The 15,289-nt window shown below is 40.4% G+C and overlaps 1 protein-coding gene across 1 annotated transcript; it reads left to right on the forward strand.

Moving 5' to 3' along the window:
- Positions 1-1,706: 1,706 nt before the first annotated feature.
- Positions 1,707-13,447, forward strand: LOC133367305 (vomeronasal type-2 receptor 26-like). Its single transcript, XM_061591405.1, has 6 exons — positions 1,707-1,882; positions 3,087-3,378; positions 4,577-5,452; positions 6,252-6,479; positions 9,404-9,530; positions 12,546-13,447. Exons 1-6 carry the CDS (start codon positions 1,707-1,709, stop codon positions 13,445-13,447), a joined length of 2,601 nt encoding a protein of 866 aa, XP_061447389.1.
- Positions 13,448-15,289: the final 1,842 nt, after the last annotated feature.

Below are 15,289 nucleotides of genomic sequence, written 5' to 3' on the forward strand. Positions count from 1 at the left end.
TGCCAATGCCAGGTATGACTGGGCCCTTGGGCACCAGCCTGCCGTGGGCCCACAGCGCCATAGCCCAACACCCCCATACAGGCAGCACAGTGCTAATAAGCTAGCCCATGTGTCCCACCTACCTTTCCTATCCCTGTGAATGACGTGCGGGCTGCATGTGCATGCTTGCAATCAATCAAGATGGCAGTAGGGACATCAGACCCTTAGGGAAGCCTCTGCTGCCATTTTGGTTGGTGGCGGGCATGCATGGGCAGCATACACATCATTCACAGGGATGGGAGAAATAGGTGGGGTGTGGGCTTATTGAAGCCCACACTGACTGCATTGGGAGTGCGTGGGAGCTCCCTCTCCATGATCCGTGGATCGTGGAATGGGAGCACTACCCTCCCATCCTAAGGAAGGGCCCCTCAGGGGCCTCTCTGGGCTGCAGCTGCCCTTAGCCAGGGCCTGAGCTGGCTGCCCTCTGGCACCCACCCTGATCTGGAATACCAAATACAGTAGATTGATTCTCAGGTTATTGGTCCTTGTTGGGCCAGTATTGCACACTTAATCTGTATAGTCATTTGTAATCATTGATTTTGCTTTTGGTGCAAATTTGTTTGCTAGCTTCAGATCATGAAAATATTCAATGAAGTAAAAAGCTAACACTTAAAATGAAAGAAAAGGGGGGGGGACTTATCCTGCCTACTTAACATATGGCATTATCAGAGGCCACTGAATAGCTGCAAATGTTAGCCCATATCTCCCATAGTTCCCTGGACCATAGTTTATCTACTTTTTAAAAATATTTCCTTGATAAGCCTCTTCCTGATAATATCCTAGAAGCCTCCAGTAATTGATTGTTAATCTAGTCCAAGGATTTATGTTGAGATGCACAGTAGAAATTTAGAAGGAACAGAGTGAGGAACTGGAGGGGGGAGAATTACACATAACAAAGAATGCTGTTATTTACTATAATGCCAGTGAAGAGGAGGAAGCCAGTTTTAGTATTGTCATTTCTGATACAAATATCCCCATTTGCTGACTAATTTTACCCTTGATGTCACTGTAGCTCATCCTCAACTCACCGCTTAGTTGGGAGCAGAAAAGTTTGAGATGTCATCTCACAATATTTTTGCGTCAGCCAATCTACTGTTGATGCCAAACCAGAGCAAAAAAAAGAAATAAAACAAATGCCATAGTGATTATCTCTCTTGTAATTATATATAATTACTGTGTTTACTTCAGCTTTTGAAAGCTCCAGTAGCTTTCCAGAAAGCAACAGGAGAAAATAAGCAAGTGGCATGTCTGAAATGAATTCATAAACTACAGTGTGCCATTGCTAGCTACAGTTAGGGATAAACTGTTTTCTCTCCTTGAACATACCAGGCATATTTTGGTTATCCTTTATAGGCAAAAGTGGATACAGGTCTTAAGAAGTGCATTTCCAGAGCAGGCACCCATCAAAGCCAGTGCGTTGAAGCCAGGCTAGCAGCAGAAATTATGGTGCAATGGATCAGAAGGGAGTAATGCAGGTCTTGAAGAAGCTGTAGCCATCAGTATTTTTGGAATAGGCAGCCATCTAAGCTAATTATTCAAACCAGGCTGGCAGTGGTAATCAGGGACAATTAATATCTAAAGTTTCAGATAGGAATCTGGGCTCAGAGAAAGCTCTTCAAATCAGGAGGAAGCTGTTTGTGATGCTTCTTTTCCTACAGCTACATCACATGGCCTGCAAAGTACCAGATCGTAACTGCAATGGAAATGATCCAGTGCACATACCACATGAATGGTATCAGCCAAGCAAAATCCTCACTGGAGGAATATTCACCCATATCTTCATTCTTTTACCTGAACTTTCTTTTCAGATGGACCCTGCAGAGGAAGAGATTAGTGGCCAAATGTAAGAAATTATTTTCCCCACACACAACTGAAGTGAGGTTTGCTGTCATTTTGGTATTTCTTTATGCTTGAAGAATTTTTGGAAACTTCAGTTCGGCAAAAAAGCAGCAGCCAGAATGTTAACTGGGGCTGGTTACAGGGAGGACACAACTCCCTTGTTACAACAACTTCACTGCCTACCGGTCTATTTCCGAGAAAATTCAAAGTACTGGTTATGACCTATAAAGCCCTATATGGCTTCGGTTGAGGCTGTCTGAATGACCTTATCTTCCCATAAGAGCCTCTCCAATGCCTGAGCTCATTGGGGTTGATAATTCTCTTGGTCCCACCTCCCTTTATTGCTGTCAATGAGATGAATGGTTTAATTTTATTCGGTTTCTAATCTTTTATGATCTTTAAAAAATAGCTTAATTGTATCATCAAAACATTTTTTTCCAAGTGGGGAAAAAGAAATAATGCATGCTGTCTCTGTCTACACTGGCAAGAAGACCTTTATTCATTAATTTCCAATGGTACTATTTCACTCTACACGAGTTATGGGGACATATGCTAAGTCATTCTGTATTTAGAGTGAAAGGGCTATGGTGCCCTTTCCTATGTTTGCTTGCATATTTTTTTCATTGTTTAAAAAATATAGCTCCTTCCTTGACAAGAAGGTAAAAGCAGATGGGAAATGTCTCAGCAGACTAATGTTCCTTGCAAATACTGTATCTAACACAATGTTGTTCATGCATTTTGCAACTGCATACATGCAATTTTCAGGATTCAATTGCATTCTGAAGTTTGAGGCTTTATATAGTTGTAAGAATAACATGGTATTTCATTGACTTTTTTGCATTCTTCTGCTGGAATTATGAGTTTTTGCAATTTGAATGGTGTTCAAAAACTGTGGGGAAAAACGGAAGGTGAAACTTGTGTAAAAAACTTGCATGCATCTTAAGAATGTATATTTATATGTGGCATTGTCTCAGCCAATACTGGTACGCAACCCAGAAAACCAGGCAATCTGGATGTTGGCTCAAAAAATTCCTCCTCCTCATGAACAGGGGTTTTCCCACTCACATTCTTTATTGATCTGATATTGTATTTGGTGAACGCCACCTTTTTTTTACAGTCAAGCACTTCAGTATCTAAGAGTTCATCAGTATATTGATAAAATGTAGAAATCTCTTTTTTAAAAAGAGTTTATAAACCTCTATTTCCAGGATGATCCCAAGGTTCTACCAACACATCCTAGCCTTAGCATTTGCCATCCATGAGATCAATGGGATTCCCAACATACTGCCCAATGCCACTCTTGGATTCCGCATTTATGATAGCTACCACAATGTAAGGATGACGTACCGCACCACACTGGACCTGCTGTTCAAATTACATCAATTTCTCCCAGGTTACAAATGTGGCATCCAGACACAGCTAATGGGAGTCATTGGTGGACTTAGGTCTGATACCTGTTCACAGATGGCAGATATTTTAAGCCTTTACAAGATTCCACAGGTAGGATCTATGCAGGGAGTTCATGGGGGGGGCATATATATTAATCTCACACATGATCCACTCTACCTTTTCTTCTTTGTAGCAATATAATTCTTCAAATAGATAAAGTATGGTTGGAAAATAAAAAGAGGGATAATATGTAATGATGTATTGTGGTTTTATAGCATTAGAAAAGTGGCTATCTCTATATAGAGAACAGATCAATGGATAACATATCAATGTGAGGAAAAGAAGAATTTTATTAAAGTTTCTGGAGATTAATATTTGAGATGATTACTGAAATGGGACAAATGTGCACTAAATAGTTGGGAAATCTGAAATTCCTTTACAAGATCCTCAGAGATCTCTAGATTAATTGCTTCTTTTGTACTCTGTAGATTATTTATAGAAGCAAGACAATGAAAATGTGTTTTCTGGGTAACAAATAGGCTGGACTGAGGCTAAGAAAGCACATGAATCCATAAAAGATAGGGGTGAAGCTCCTAGGTACTTTATCTGATCATGAAGGTTGTATTTAGACTCATCTAGGGGGTAATTCTGGACCAAAACTAATTCTGGATGCCAAGGTGGTATTTTTTCTACAAATATTCTGTCCAGCAGTCCTGGTTAGTTGACTAGTAATTAGTATGCCACTGTCCTTCATGTCTTCATAATTTGATTAATAGGTTATTGCTATGCAACCTAAATGGGACTGCCATTTTTATATATATATATAAGACAGTTTTGAAAGCAACAAACAGAACTTCACTCAAGCTTGCTCTGGATCCCTATAAGGATTCCGTTAATCACCTAAAATATATATAAACATAATTGTGATTAATCAAACAGAGGTTTTTATTATATTAACAAAACGTTTCAGCTTCCGTCTTCATCAGCTGCTAACATACTATATATATATATATATATATATATATATATATATATATATATATATATATTCCAGACATAAAGTTGAGAACTGATCAGAGGTTAATCAATGGACACTACAGAGAACATATAACAACTATCTTTAAGCGACTTAATTGAGTTCCAATTTCTCCCCAGTATAATTCCAAGTATTGATGTTGGCCTTGTAAATTATTAGTACCTGCACATAGAATGCATTAAGAACTATCAATGTTGGAATGATTCCATAAATAGTCTATCAGATGTACTGACTCCCTGAAATATCTGTCCATTGTTTATTTATCTATTTCAGTTTTCATATGGCTCATTTCAACCAGCAGCAAAAGATGAAACTGGGTTCCCTTCCTTTTATCACATGGTCCCCAATGAAGCCATTCAGTACCAGGGAATTGTTGACTTACTTGTGCATTTCAAATGGAAATGGGTTGGTCTGATGACATTTGATGATGATGGTGGAGAACATTTCTTGCAGACCATTGAGGCAATGCTTTCCAAGTCTGGAATTTGTTCAGCCTTCACAAATAAAGTTCCAGTCACTGTGCGTATATTTGAAATGAGTGATATGAACAAATACATTATGAACAGTATTCCAGTTTTCAAAGACAGCAAAGCCAATGCAGTTGTCATATATGGAGAAAATGCCAACATTGGATGGTTGGCTGCCATTCTCTTAGGAATAAATGAGTCTCTTGCAACTGATCTTCAATACAATGAGAAGACATCTTTTGGAAGGGTATGGATTACTACAGCCCAGATTGATTTTGCACTCTTTATATTACAAAGGAGTTGGGATATCAAAATGTTCCATGGTGCTATTTCCTTCACAATTCCTTCAAATGAGATTCCAGGTTTCCAACCATTTCTTCAGAGTTTAAGCCCTACTCAAGCGAAAGGAAATGGTTTTATCAAAGACTTCTGGGAGCAAGCATTTGACTGTCTTGTTTCAGACTCCAATGTTCCCACAGATGATGCATGTACTGGTGAGGAGAGGCTGCAAAACATACCTAGACAGTTTTTTCAATTGAAGATGACTGGCCACAGCTACAGTATCTATAATGCTGTTTATGCAGTGGCACATGCTTTACATGTCATGTACAGGACTAGCTCCAAGTTCAGAAAAATGGAGAACAGAGACAAGCCAAATTCTTGGCAAGTGGAACCTTGGCAGGTAATGTCTCGTTAGTCACAAAGATCTATTGTTATAATTTGCATGCCTTTGGCCTCTAAATACGTTTAGAACATGAATCATATCTCCTGGTCTCACTCATGATGTCAGTCTCTTTTCTGCCATTTCCATGTATCGATGCCATAGTACTAAATCATTTATTGCGCGTTTACTAATCCACAGTGTTCTTCTAATAATATGAAGATTTCAACTAACAGTGATTCACATCTTGCCCTTCAGACATTGTGGATTTTCTACATTAAGGGAGATGTTGTCCCTTTTCCTTAGCCTTTAACTAAAAAGGCATTTTCATAAATTTACTTTGAGACTGGAAATCGAATGTAGCCCCCCAGGAATTTCTATCTGGTCCTCAAACTTTCCCCCCAGGCCACATGCTTCACTGAACCTGCTTTGCACCCCAAGTGTGTCCCTGAACTCTAATAATGCATCTTGCTTGCCTGCACAGAGGATAGATAGGTGTGTTTAAAGTAGTTTCCTGTACAAAGTAAAATTTGTATTTGGTGTTCTGCCCCCTTTGATTTCTGCCTCTCCCACCACTGCCATGTGGCCCCTGGAAGGTTCTCCAGGAAAAAAATGCAGCCCTCAGGCTGAAAAATGTTCTCACCTTTGTGTTATTTTGTTCTATCCTAAGTAAACTTACCTAAGAATAAGTCCAAATGAATTTCGTGGGAGTTATTTCTGAGGAGATATGCATGGAATGTACTTGTAAATTGATCACAAAAATGTAACAGAATATTTCAGTTCTTACTATGCTCTCTGTTCTATTTCTGTCACCTTGTAGCTCCATTCTTTGCTTAGGAATAGCCCATTCAACAACAGTGTTGGAGATGAAGTTATGCTTAATGAACATGGAGAATTAGTAGGTGGATTTGATATTACAAACATGGTCACTTTCCCGAATAACTCCTATGCCCGAGTCAAAGTGGGAAGGCTGGATCCTCAGGCTCCTCCAGACAAAATGATAACCCTTAATAAGGAGAGACTTGAGTGGCACAGAGGCTTGTCTCAGGTGTAGAAAACTGTCACTGTATCTCAAATGAAAATATGCATTTTTATTAATGGGGCTGTTAGATTTAAGGGAAATACAGTAATGATCAGTGCTATCATGGATTCAGCAGGAAAAGGAAGGAGAGGAATAAATATATGCTTTTAATGAAAAAATATAGACTGTTAGTTGAGAATGAGGCATGGGATTTGAGCTGCTGGACTGCATAAAAATATTCATTGTTAATCTTAACCACTCCCCTTGCTGCTGTGCTGATCAGTGGGAGGGTATGCTGTGTGCCATGTAAGATTGGGCAGCGAGCCAGATGCAGCCTAGATGGCATAAATTGTACAATTATGAAAAGAGATAGGAAAAAAGACATGTGTCTTGAAGATTATGCGTACTGACCAGAGAATGTGCATATTGTCCAGAGAATGTACAAAATGTATCCAAGATATGCACATTCCGAAAATCCCAAAGGGGACTATGCATAATGACCGGAGTATGTACACAATTCAGGCATTACATTCAGATTTCCCAAGGTCTGGTGGAAGATTATGTATATAGACTGGGAAATGTGTACAATTCCCTCTTCATGGAACATTAATGTACACATTTGGCACGAGGCCTGGTGACTGCACAATGGCTGGCTATTATTTCAGACTCCAGTGTTCCCATATAAGTCACTCATCTTACATCCCCTTTAATTTATATACAATAAAAACACATTTTAAAAAGATCATCAACTAAGTATTACAGAACTTTTTGATAGCCATCTCTGCTATCTTTTCGGCGCCTTTTGAAGACTTTCCCTTTCCAACAAGCCTTTTAAGTTGAGACCTATCCCAGTCTGCATCTGTGTTAGAATTGCTTTTAATATGTCTTTTAATATCTTTAACCCTTTTTTTAAAAAAAAGATGTTTTTAAAGTTTTTTTTAATGTTTTTAACGTTTTGTTTTTAATGTATTTTAAGGTCTTTTTATGATGTTTTAAAGTGTTTTTAGTGTTTCTGTTTGCCGCCCTGGACTCCTGCTGGAAGGAAGGGCGGAGTATAAATAAAATAATAAATAAAATAAATAAATAATTAGAGCTGTGCACCAGAGTCAGGTGAAGCCTGCGTCAAATCATTTGAGCCCAGAGAGATCTAGGGCTGGGTTGGAGGATCACGCAGGATTGAGAGGCAGGCATCAGGTGGGAAAACCCACAAAAATGCCAAGATCTACCTGCCACATCATTCTAGAAGAAGATAGGCCCAATGCCATAGTTCTCCTGCCTGCCTGAGACCCAACTCACAGGTTCAATGCCACAGCAGTTCAGTATAGGCATAGGTCCTTTGAGGAGTAGGTGCTGCTTTGCAAGTGACTTTTCTGCACCATGCAGGGTTGCTACCTCTGCTCAATAGCTGTTGAGTGGTGGCATTGATTCTGAGGGATAGGGCTTTGTAAGTTAGCACAAAGACCTTGAACATGGGTCAGTAGTAGATAGGCAGCCAGTGCAGGATACTAATGTTAGTAGCTAAGAGAGTGTAGATATTTTAGTCCATTACGTCTTGATCTTTTTCTAAGGCATTTTCAAGGTGATGAAAACACTGGAGTGTTTGGTTGGCCAAAAATAGAGACTTTGTTCAGGCTTTCCTATTATTAAAATAGCAAACGTTGCCCACCCTCTCTATACTGTCTCCACAGTCAGAGATGTTAGTATTTATATTCATCAAAGCTTCATCAAAGCATCAATGGAGGGCTGTAGAAAGTGGAGTCCCTCAAGGATCGGTATTGGGACCTGTACTTTTCAACTTGTTCATTAATGACCTAGAATTAGGAGTGAGCAGTGAAGTGGCCAAGTTTGCTGATGATACTAAATTGTTCAGGGTTGTTAAAACAAAAAGGGATTGCGAAGAGCTCCAAAAAGACCTCTCCAAACTGAGTGAATGGGCGGAAAAATGGCAAATGCAATTCAATATAAACAAGTGTAAAATTATGCATATTGGAGCAAAAAATCTGAATTTCACATATACGCTCATGGGGTCTGAACTGGCGGTGACCGACCAGGAGAGAGACCTCGGGGTTGTAGTGGACAGCACGATGAAAATGTCGACCCAGTGTGCGGCAGCTGTGAAAAAGGCAAATTCCATGCTAGCGATAATTAGGAAAGGTATTGAAAATAAAACAGCCGATATCATCATGCCGTTGTATAAATCTATGGTGCGGCCGCATTTGGAATACTGTGTACAGTTCTGGTCGCCTCATCTCAAAAAGGATATTCTAGAGTTGGAAAAGGTTCAGAAGAGGGCAACCAGAATGATCAAGGGGATGGAGCGACTCCCTTACGAGGAAAGGTTGCAGCATTTGGGGCTTTTTAGTTTAGAGAAAAGGCGGGTCAGAGGAGACATGATAGAAGTGTATAAAATTATGCATGGCATTGAGAAAGTGGATAGAGAAAAGTTCTTCTCCCTCTCTCATAATACTAGAACTCGTGGACATTCAAAGAAGCTGAATGTTGGAAGATTCAGGACAGACAAAAGGAAGTACTTCTTTACTCAGCGCATAGTTAAACTATGGAATTTGCTCCCACAAGATGCAGTAATGGCCCCCAGCTTGGATGGCTTTAAAAGAAGATTAGACAAATTCATGGAGGACAGGGCTATCAATGGCTACTAGCCGTGATGGCTGTGCTCTGCCACCCTAGTCAGAGGCAGCATGCTTCTGAAAACCAGTTGCCAGAAGCCTCAGGAGGGGAGAGTGTTCTTGCACTCGGGTCCTGCTTGCGGGCTTCCCCCAGGCACCTGGTTGGCCACTGTGAGAACAGGATGCTGGACTAGATGGGCCACTGGCCTGATCCAGCAGGCTCTTCTTATGTTCTTATGTTCTTATGTTCCTTTTCTAATATTTATTGGTAAATTTTAAAAAATCCCAAATTCAGTGCAAATCCCTTCCATTGCTGAACAACAGGCGCCTCCATTATCCTTGTGCAATGAGCAATGCTATCCTGGGTACAGCAGGAAAAAGAAGGAGGGGAAGAAATTTTGTTGCTATGATTGTTCTCCGTGTCCAGAAGAGATGATCTCGAACCAGAAGGGTAGGAAGAATACTTATATGTTTCTAATGAAAACTAAGGAAAGTTGTTTGAGAAAGATGCATGAGATTTAACCTGCAGGTTGTTTTAAATAGTTTTTATTGATGGGATTAGGCCCAGTCCTGAGCAATTCTGGGAGAGATTAAAGGAAGTGTATTCATATTATGCATAGTTCCAATAATTTGTTAAATGTTTTGGTGGAAAGGTGGCCAAATTAATTGAGACATATCAGACTATATTGTGGGTAAAATGCCTGAGTACTAAAAATGTGTCTTGGAGTATGAAAATAAAATCTGGCAATGTAGTTATGGAAATGAAACACATTTGGTGTGACCAGGCCCTCCCTTAGCATGTGCGGGGCCCAGGGAAAAAGCATAGTTGCCCCCCCCAACATTCTTTTTCTCTCTCTATATCCTTTCTTCCAGGCAGTGGTGGAGGCTTTGTATTTCGGCTGCTAGGAACTTCTGGCTGTGGCTCCCTTTTTTGCAGCCTTTATTGGTGGCGGCGGCAGCAGCTTTGTATTTTTCGGCTGCGGCTCCCTTTTTTGCAGCCTTTGTTGTAGACTCACTTAGCATTTCTCACTGCGAGGTTTTCTCCTTCCTGGCTCGCTACCGCAGCTGTCAGGAGTCCGCCACTGCACCTCTTCCTCCTGGCTCATTTCTACGCTCCCCTCAGCTCGCTACTGTGGCCCTGAGGAGGATGTGGCTGCTGCTTTTATATGCAGATCGCCAAGCGCGGGCCCCCCCAAAGCATGGGGCCCGGGGCAACTGCCCTGCTTCCTGTTGCCTAGGGGCAGCTGTGGGTGTGATCCACAGTCATATGTACCAACATAAAACTAGAAGAGAAGGAACAGTTAAATATTGAAGGAAGGGGGATTTATGGACTAGGGAGGAAAGAAGTAGGGATATATCATAAGGACAAATTATTGCTTTGTAGTAAGTCGAGAAGCCTCACTAGGATCCCTTTCAGTGAAGACGTTAAATTAGTGTTGATTTCTGTAGGTGCTTGACCTGTACATGCCACATAATGAAATGGTGGGGTGGATTGGAATGATAGTGTCCTTGCTTTAAAAGCATCAGATAGCTGGGTCCAATATTGCAACTCACTCCACAGAAAAAGCAAGACTTTGGAGACTGAAAGTTTTTTTTTGTTTTTATTCATTTATTATTTATTTATTTATTATTTAAAATATTTCTATCCTGCCCTTCTACCCTACAATAGGGCACTCAGGGCGGCTACAATAAAATCGCACACATATATAATAAAATGCACAAAACATACAACATTACAGTAAATTAAAATGTATGAAATACTATTAAAATGCATAAAATGCATTATGCACATACATATAAAATGCATTATGCATACACATACAAACATGTATATATGTGCATACACACATATAAGAAAGTGAGAATTAAAGAACTTAAAAGATAAAAATAAAATATAGAAAGTTAAAAAAAAGTGTCAGGCTGACCCTTCAGTCCCAAGCAAAGGCTCTCCGGAACAAAATAGTTTTTACAAGTTTCCGGAAGACCATCAGGGAGGGAGCAAAGCAGGCTTCTTGGGGCAGGGAATGCCCTTGAGATTGGTCCAGAAGTTGCAGCTGGTACAAAATGCAGCAGCAAGACTGCTCACTGGGGAAGGTATTGTCAACATGTCACCCCACTGCTGAAAGAATTGCACTGGCTGACCATTTGATACCAGGCCAAGTTCAAGGTTCTAGTTTTGGTGTACAAAGCCCTACACAGCTTGGGACCAGGATACCTGAAAGACCGTCTTATCCCTTATATATCCAGTCAATCACTGCGCTCTGCAGGTGAGGGCCTCCTGCAGATACCATCATATCAGGAGGTCAATTCTGCACAACAAAGGAAACGGACCTTTAGTGTGGCAGCACCTACCCTGTGGAGTTCTCTCCTCTTAAATAGTAGACAGGTGCCATCTCTGTTATCTTTTTTGGCGCCTGTTGAAAACCTTCCACTTTCAACAAGCCTTTTAAATTGAGACCAATCCCAGTCTGTGTCTGTGATGGAATTGCTTTTTAATATGTTCTTAAACCTTCTCATTTTTTAAAATGTTTTTAAATCTTTTTTTAGAAGATGTTTTGAAAGGTTTTTTAAAAAGCGTTTTTAAAGATGTTTTGTTTTAATGTATTTTAAAGTCTGTTTTTATGATGTTTTAAAGTGTTCTTAGTGCTTTTGTTTGCCACCCTGGGCTCCTGCTGGGAGGAAGGGCAGGATATAAATAATATCATATCATATATGAATGAATGCATGCATGCATGAATGAATGAATGAATGAATAAATAAATAAATAAGAATACCTTAAATATGGGCTGTTGGGTGCTTGAAGCAGTGAGAAAGGGAAAAATGCAAAACAGAAAGGAGGGAAATGAAATAAATATTCCTTATATTGCTACGTATAACATCTCTCCTTTTCCCTACAGCAGGCCTTTGTCTACTTTGGAAAAATGGTGGCAAGGCTCAGAGAACTTACACTGACATTAAGCCCTCTTTTCATATCTCAGAATATCCCGCTGTAGCACAAATCTTTATTCACTAATAAGGGTTAAAGTGCACTGGTTGACCACATGATTTTCATATAGAATGCATAAGATTTAACCCCTGGACTCAGCTTTTGAGTCAGGGATGCAAGAACTGATTTAGGTGTAATGATAGAAAGGTCCTTATTATTGCTAACCATTATGATATCTTTATAGGACACATATCTTTCTCCCCCCCCCCCCCAGATTTGGATTATTGTACCAGATGCCCAGAAGATCACTTTCCAAATCACCGCAAAGATGAGTGCATTCCCAAGATCCAAAGTTTCCTATCTGATAGACCATAGGATTTTCCACATAATCATAGAATGAATGAGATTTAATTTCTTGATATGCTTTTAGGTCATAAGTCAGGGATGCAGGTACTGATTTAGGTAGATTCATAGAAAGGTTCTTTTTCTTATTGCTAACCATTGTGTTATCTTTACAGGATACATATCTTCTTTTTTCAGATTTGGATTACTGTACCAGATGCCCAGAAGATCACTTCCCAAATCACCGCAAAGATGAGTGCATTCCCAAGATCCAAAGCTTTCTATCTTTTGAAGAGCCATTAGGTGTTACTTTAGCTACTTTGTCTCTTCTCTTTTCTCTGATCACAGCTCTGGTGCTTACAGTCTTCATTAAGCAAAAGGAAACTCCCATTGTCAAAGCCAACAACCGAAGTCTCACCTACCTTCTCCTAACTTCTCTCCTCCTCTCCTTCCTCTGTTCTTTGCTATTCATCGGACAACCCAATAAGGTCACCTGCCTCCTCAGACAAACAGCTTTTGGCATCATCTTCTCCGTTGCTGTTTCTTCCATTTTGGCTAAAACCATTACAGTGGTTGTGGCTTTCATGGCCTCTAAGCCAGGAAACATTTTCCGGAAATGGGTGGGGAAGAGATTGGCACATTCTATTGTCTTGTGCAGCTCTCTTGTTCAAGTTGGAATTTGTGCAGTTTGGTTGGCTTCTTTCCCCCCATTCCCAGATTTGGACATGCATTCAGTGTCTGGAGAAATCATAGTTGAATGTAATGAAGGGTCGGTCACCATGTTCTATTGTGTCTTGGGTTACATGGGCTTTCAGGCTACTGTCAGCTTCACTGTGGCTTTCCTAGCCAGGAAGTTGCCAGACAGTTCTAATGAAGCCAAATTCATAACTTTCAGTATGTTGGTCTTCTGTAGTGTTTGGGTCTCCTTTGTTCCTTCCTACCTCAGCACCAAGGGGAAATACATGGTGGCTGTGGAGATCTTCTGCATCTTGTCATCCGGTGCAGGGTTACTGGTTTGCATCTTTTTTCCTAAATGCTACATTATTGTGCTCAGGCCTGATTTGAACAAAAAGGAGCAGCTAATAAGGAGAAAACATTAATGTTTCAAATATTCAACCTATTTGCATTAGGAGACAGGGAAATAAAGAAGGAAGACAAAAACAACACCAACTTAAGCATTTTAATTAGGAACGATGACTTGTGAAATTTACAAAAAATGTTTCAAATACTCAACCTTTTTTATTTGTAGTCTAATTTCCTTTGAAGAGTGAAATAACTAAATAAATTGCCCACTGCAATATCTGCTCTTGGTCTATCTTGAAATATCTAAGCTATTCCTCTCAAACACACCAAACACATATAATATTTACTAATATGCAAAAAAACCCCTTCAGTTTAAGAACATACCTATAACCAACAGATATTTCTTTAAAAAGCATATCTTTAAATATCTTTTAAAATATATTGAGTTGAGGTGCTAATGTGCATAGTTACCAAGCACTGTGCAGATCCACTAGACTTTATGCAGAATCTTCACATTTACATTGTGCTGGGAGTTGCTAGGAGATGCCCTGTTCCCCTCACAGAGCTTAAATCAGAGCAGCTGACTGTTAAACCACTCTGGCCACTGGAGTTCTGTCAGGGGAACATGAGTCTCCTCTCAGCACCCTTCTCAAACTACACTTCCCAGGATGCTTTAAGGGAAGACATGACTGTCTAAAGTGAAATAAATGTGTGGCATGAATGTGCCCCCCTTTTTAGCTAAGCCAAGCAGCTGTGAGTCTGGCTTTTAGAACACTGACAGTTGGCTCTTACTGAGCATGCCCAGGTTTAACATTGACTCCAATGCTAAATTTTTTAAATTAATTAAAAATTGGTCAGGCATTTTTTTAACTTTTAAACTGCAGAAGATGAAGGTCAGAGTTGTTGGTCAGTGAAGCATGCTGTGAGACTCACAGACAGGGTATTTTAGCAAAGAGAGTGAAACCTGAAGCAGAAGGGTTAAGCTGTGAGAACAGAGCGCCAGGTTTGCCAAGGTCAGTAGCTGGCTGGGAAGCCTGATAAGGAGGGACTCTTGGAAAAGCTCAGTGTGGGGGAAAAGCTGTCTGTGAAGAGAACTGTGTCTAATGTCTTTGCCTAGTAAAGACTCTTACAAGAAACTTGCCTGGCCTGGCTTATTCCTGTTCTATGCGACTCTTGGATTCCATCCTTGTATGATCTATACACGCACACGCCAACAGGGGTTATGGGCCCAGCTTATCATACAAGGTAACGGGTTCGAGAGCCATTGACGTGACGTTGTTGCAGAGAGAAACAAAGTGCAAGTAAGAGGCAAGTAAGAGTGGACAACATGGCTGTAAACCTGTTATCCGGGATGCCGATGGAGAGGCTGAATGCTGTAAACTACTCCAGCTGGAAATGGAGAATGAGAGCAGTTCTGATTAAAGAAGATTTGAATGATGTCGTAGAAAACCCCCCCTCCGGCAGCTCCTTCAGCAGAGTGGTTGAAGAAAGACGAGAAAGCGAAGGCTTTTATTACTCTGGGGCTGTCTGATTCACAACTGTTGCTGGTGAGTAATGAGCTGACAGCTAATCAGATGTGGGAGAAGCTAAGAGCCGCTCATGTGCAGCAAACTGCAGGGAGCAGGCTGTGTTTAGCACAGAAACTTTATCAGATGCGTTTTACAGATGAAGTGGCTATGACAGAGCATCTGGCTGAATTTCGTAGATTAAATGCTGAGCTGCAAGATAGAGGAGTGCATCATAGTGACATTCAGATGGTCTATATACTGTTATCTTCATTTGATCAAAAATGGGATGTCCTGGTCTCTAGTCTGGAAACTTTACCAGACGGACATCTGAGTTTGGACTTTGTAGAACAGAAACTTCAACAAGAGTGGAATAGAAGACAAGAGAATAAGAAAACAGAGTTAAAAGAGACT

Source organism: Rhineura floridana, chromosome 11 (assembly GCF_030035675.1).
Source record: "Rhineura floridana isolate rRhiFlo1 chromosome 11, rRhiFlo1.hap2, whole genome shotgun sequence".
Classification (NCBI taxonomy): domain Eukaryota; kingdom Metazoa; phylum Chordata; class Lepidosauria; order Squamata; family Rhineuridae; genus Rhineura; species Rhineura floridana.

Excerpts from the sequence above, each read along its gene's own strand:
- LOC133367305 (XM_061591405.1), top strand. The coding sequence starts at position 1,707 with ATGGCCTGCAAAGTACCAGATCGTAACTGCAATGGAAATGATCCAGTG. Across the intron at positions 6,480-9,403 it reads GGCACAGAGGCTTGTCTCAG|GCGCCTCCATTATCCTTGTG; the intron begins GTGTAGAAAACT and ends GCTGAACAACAG. Across the intron at positions 9,531-12,545 it reads GATGATCTCGAACCAGAAGG|ATTTGGATTACTGTACCAGA; the intron begins GTAGGAAGAATA and ends TTCTTTTTTCAG.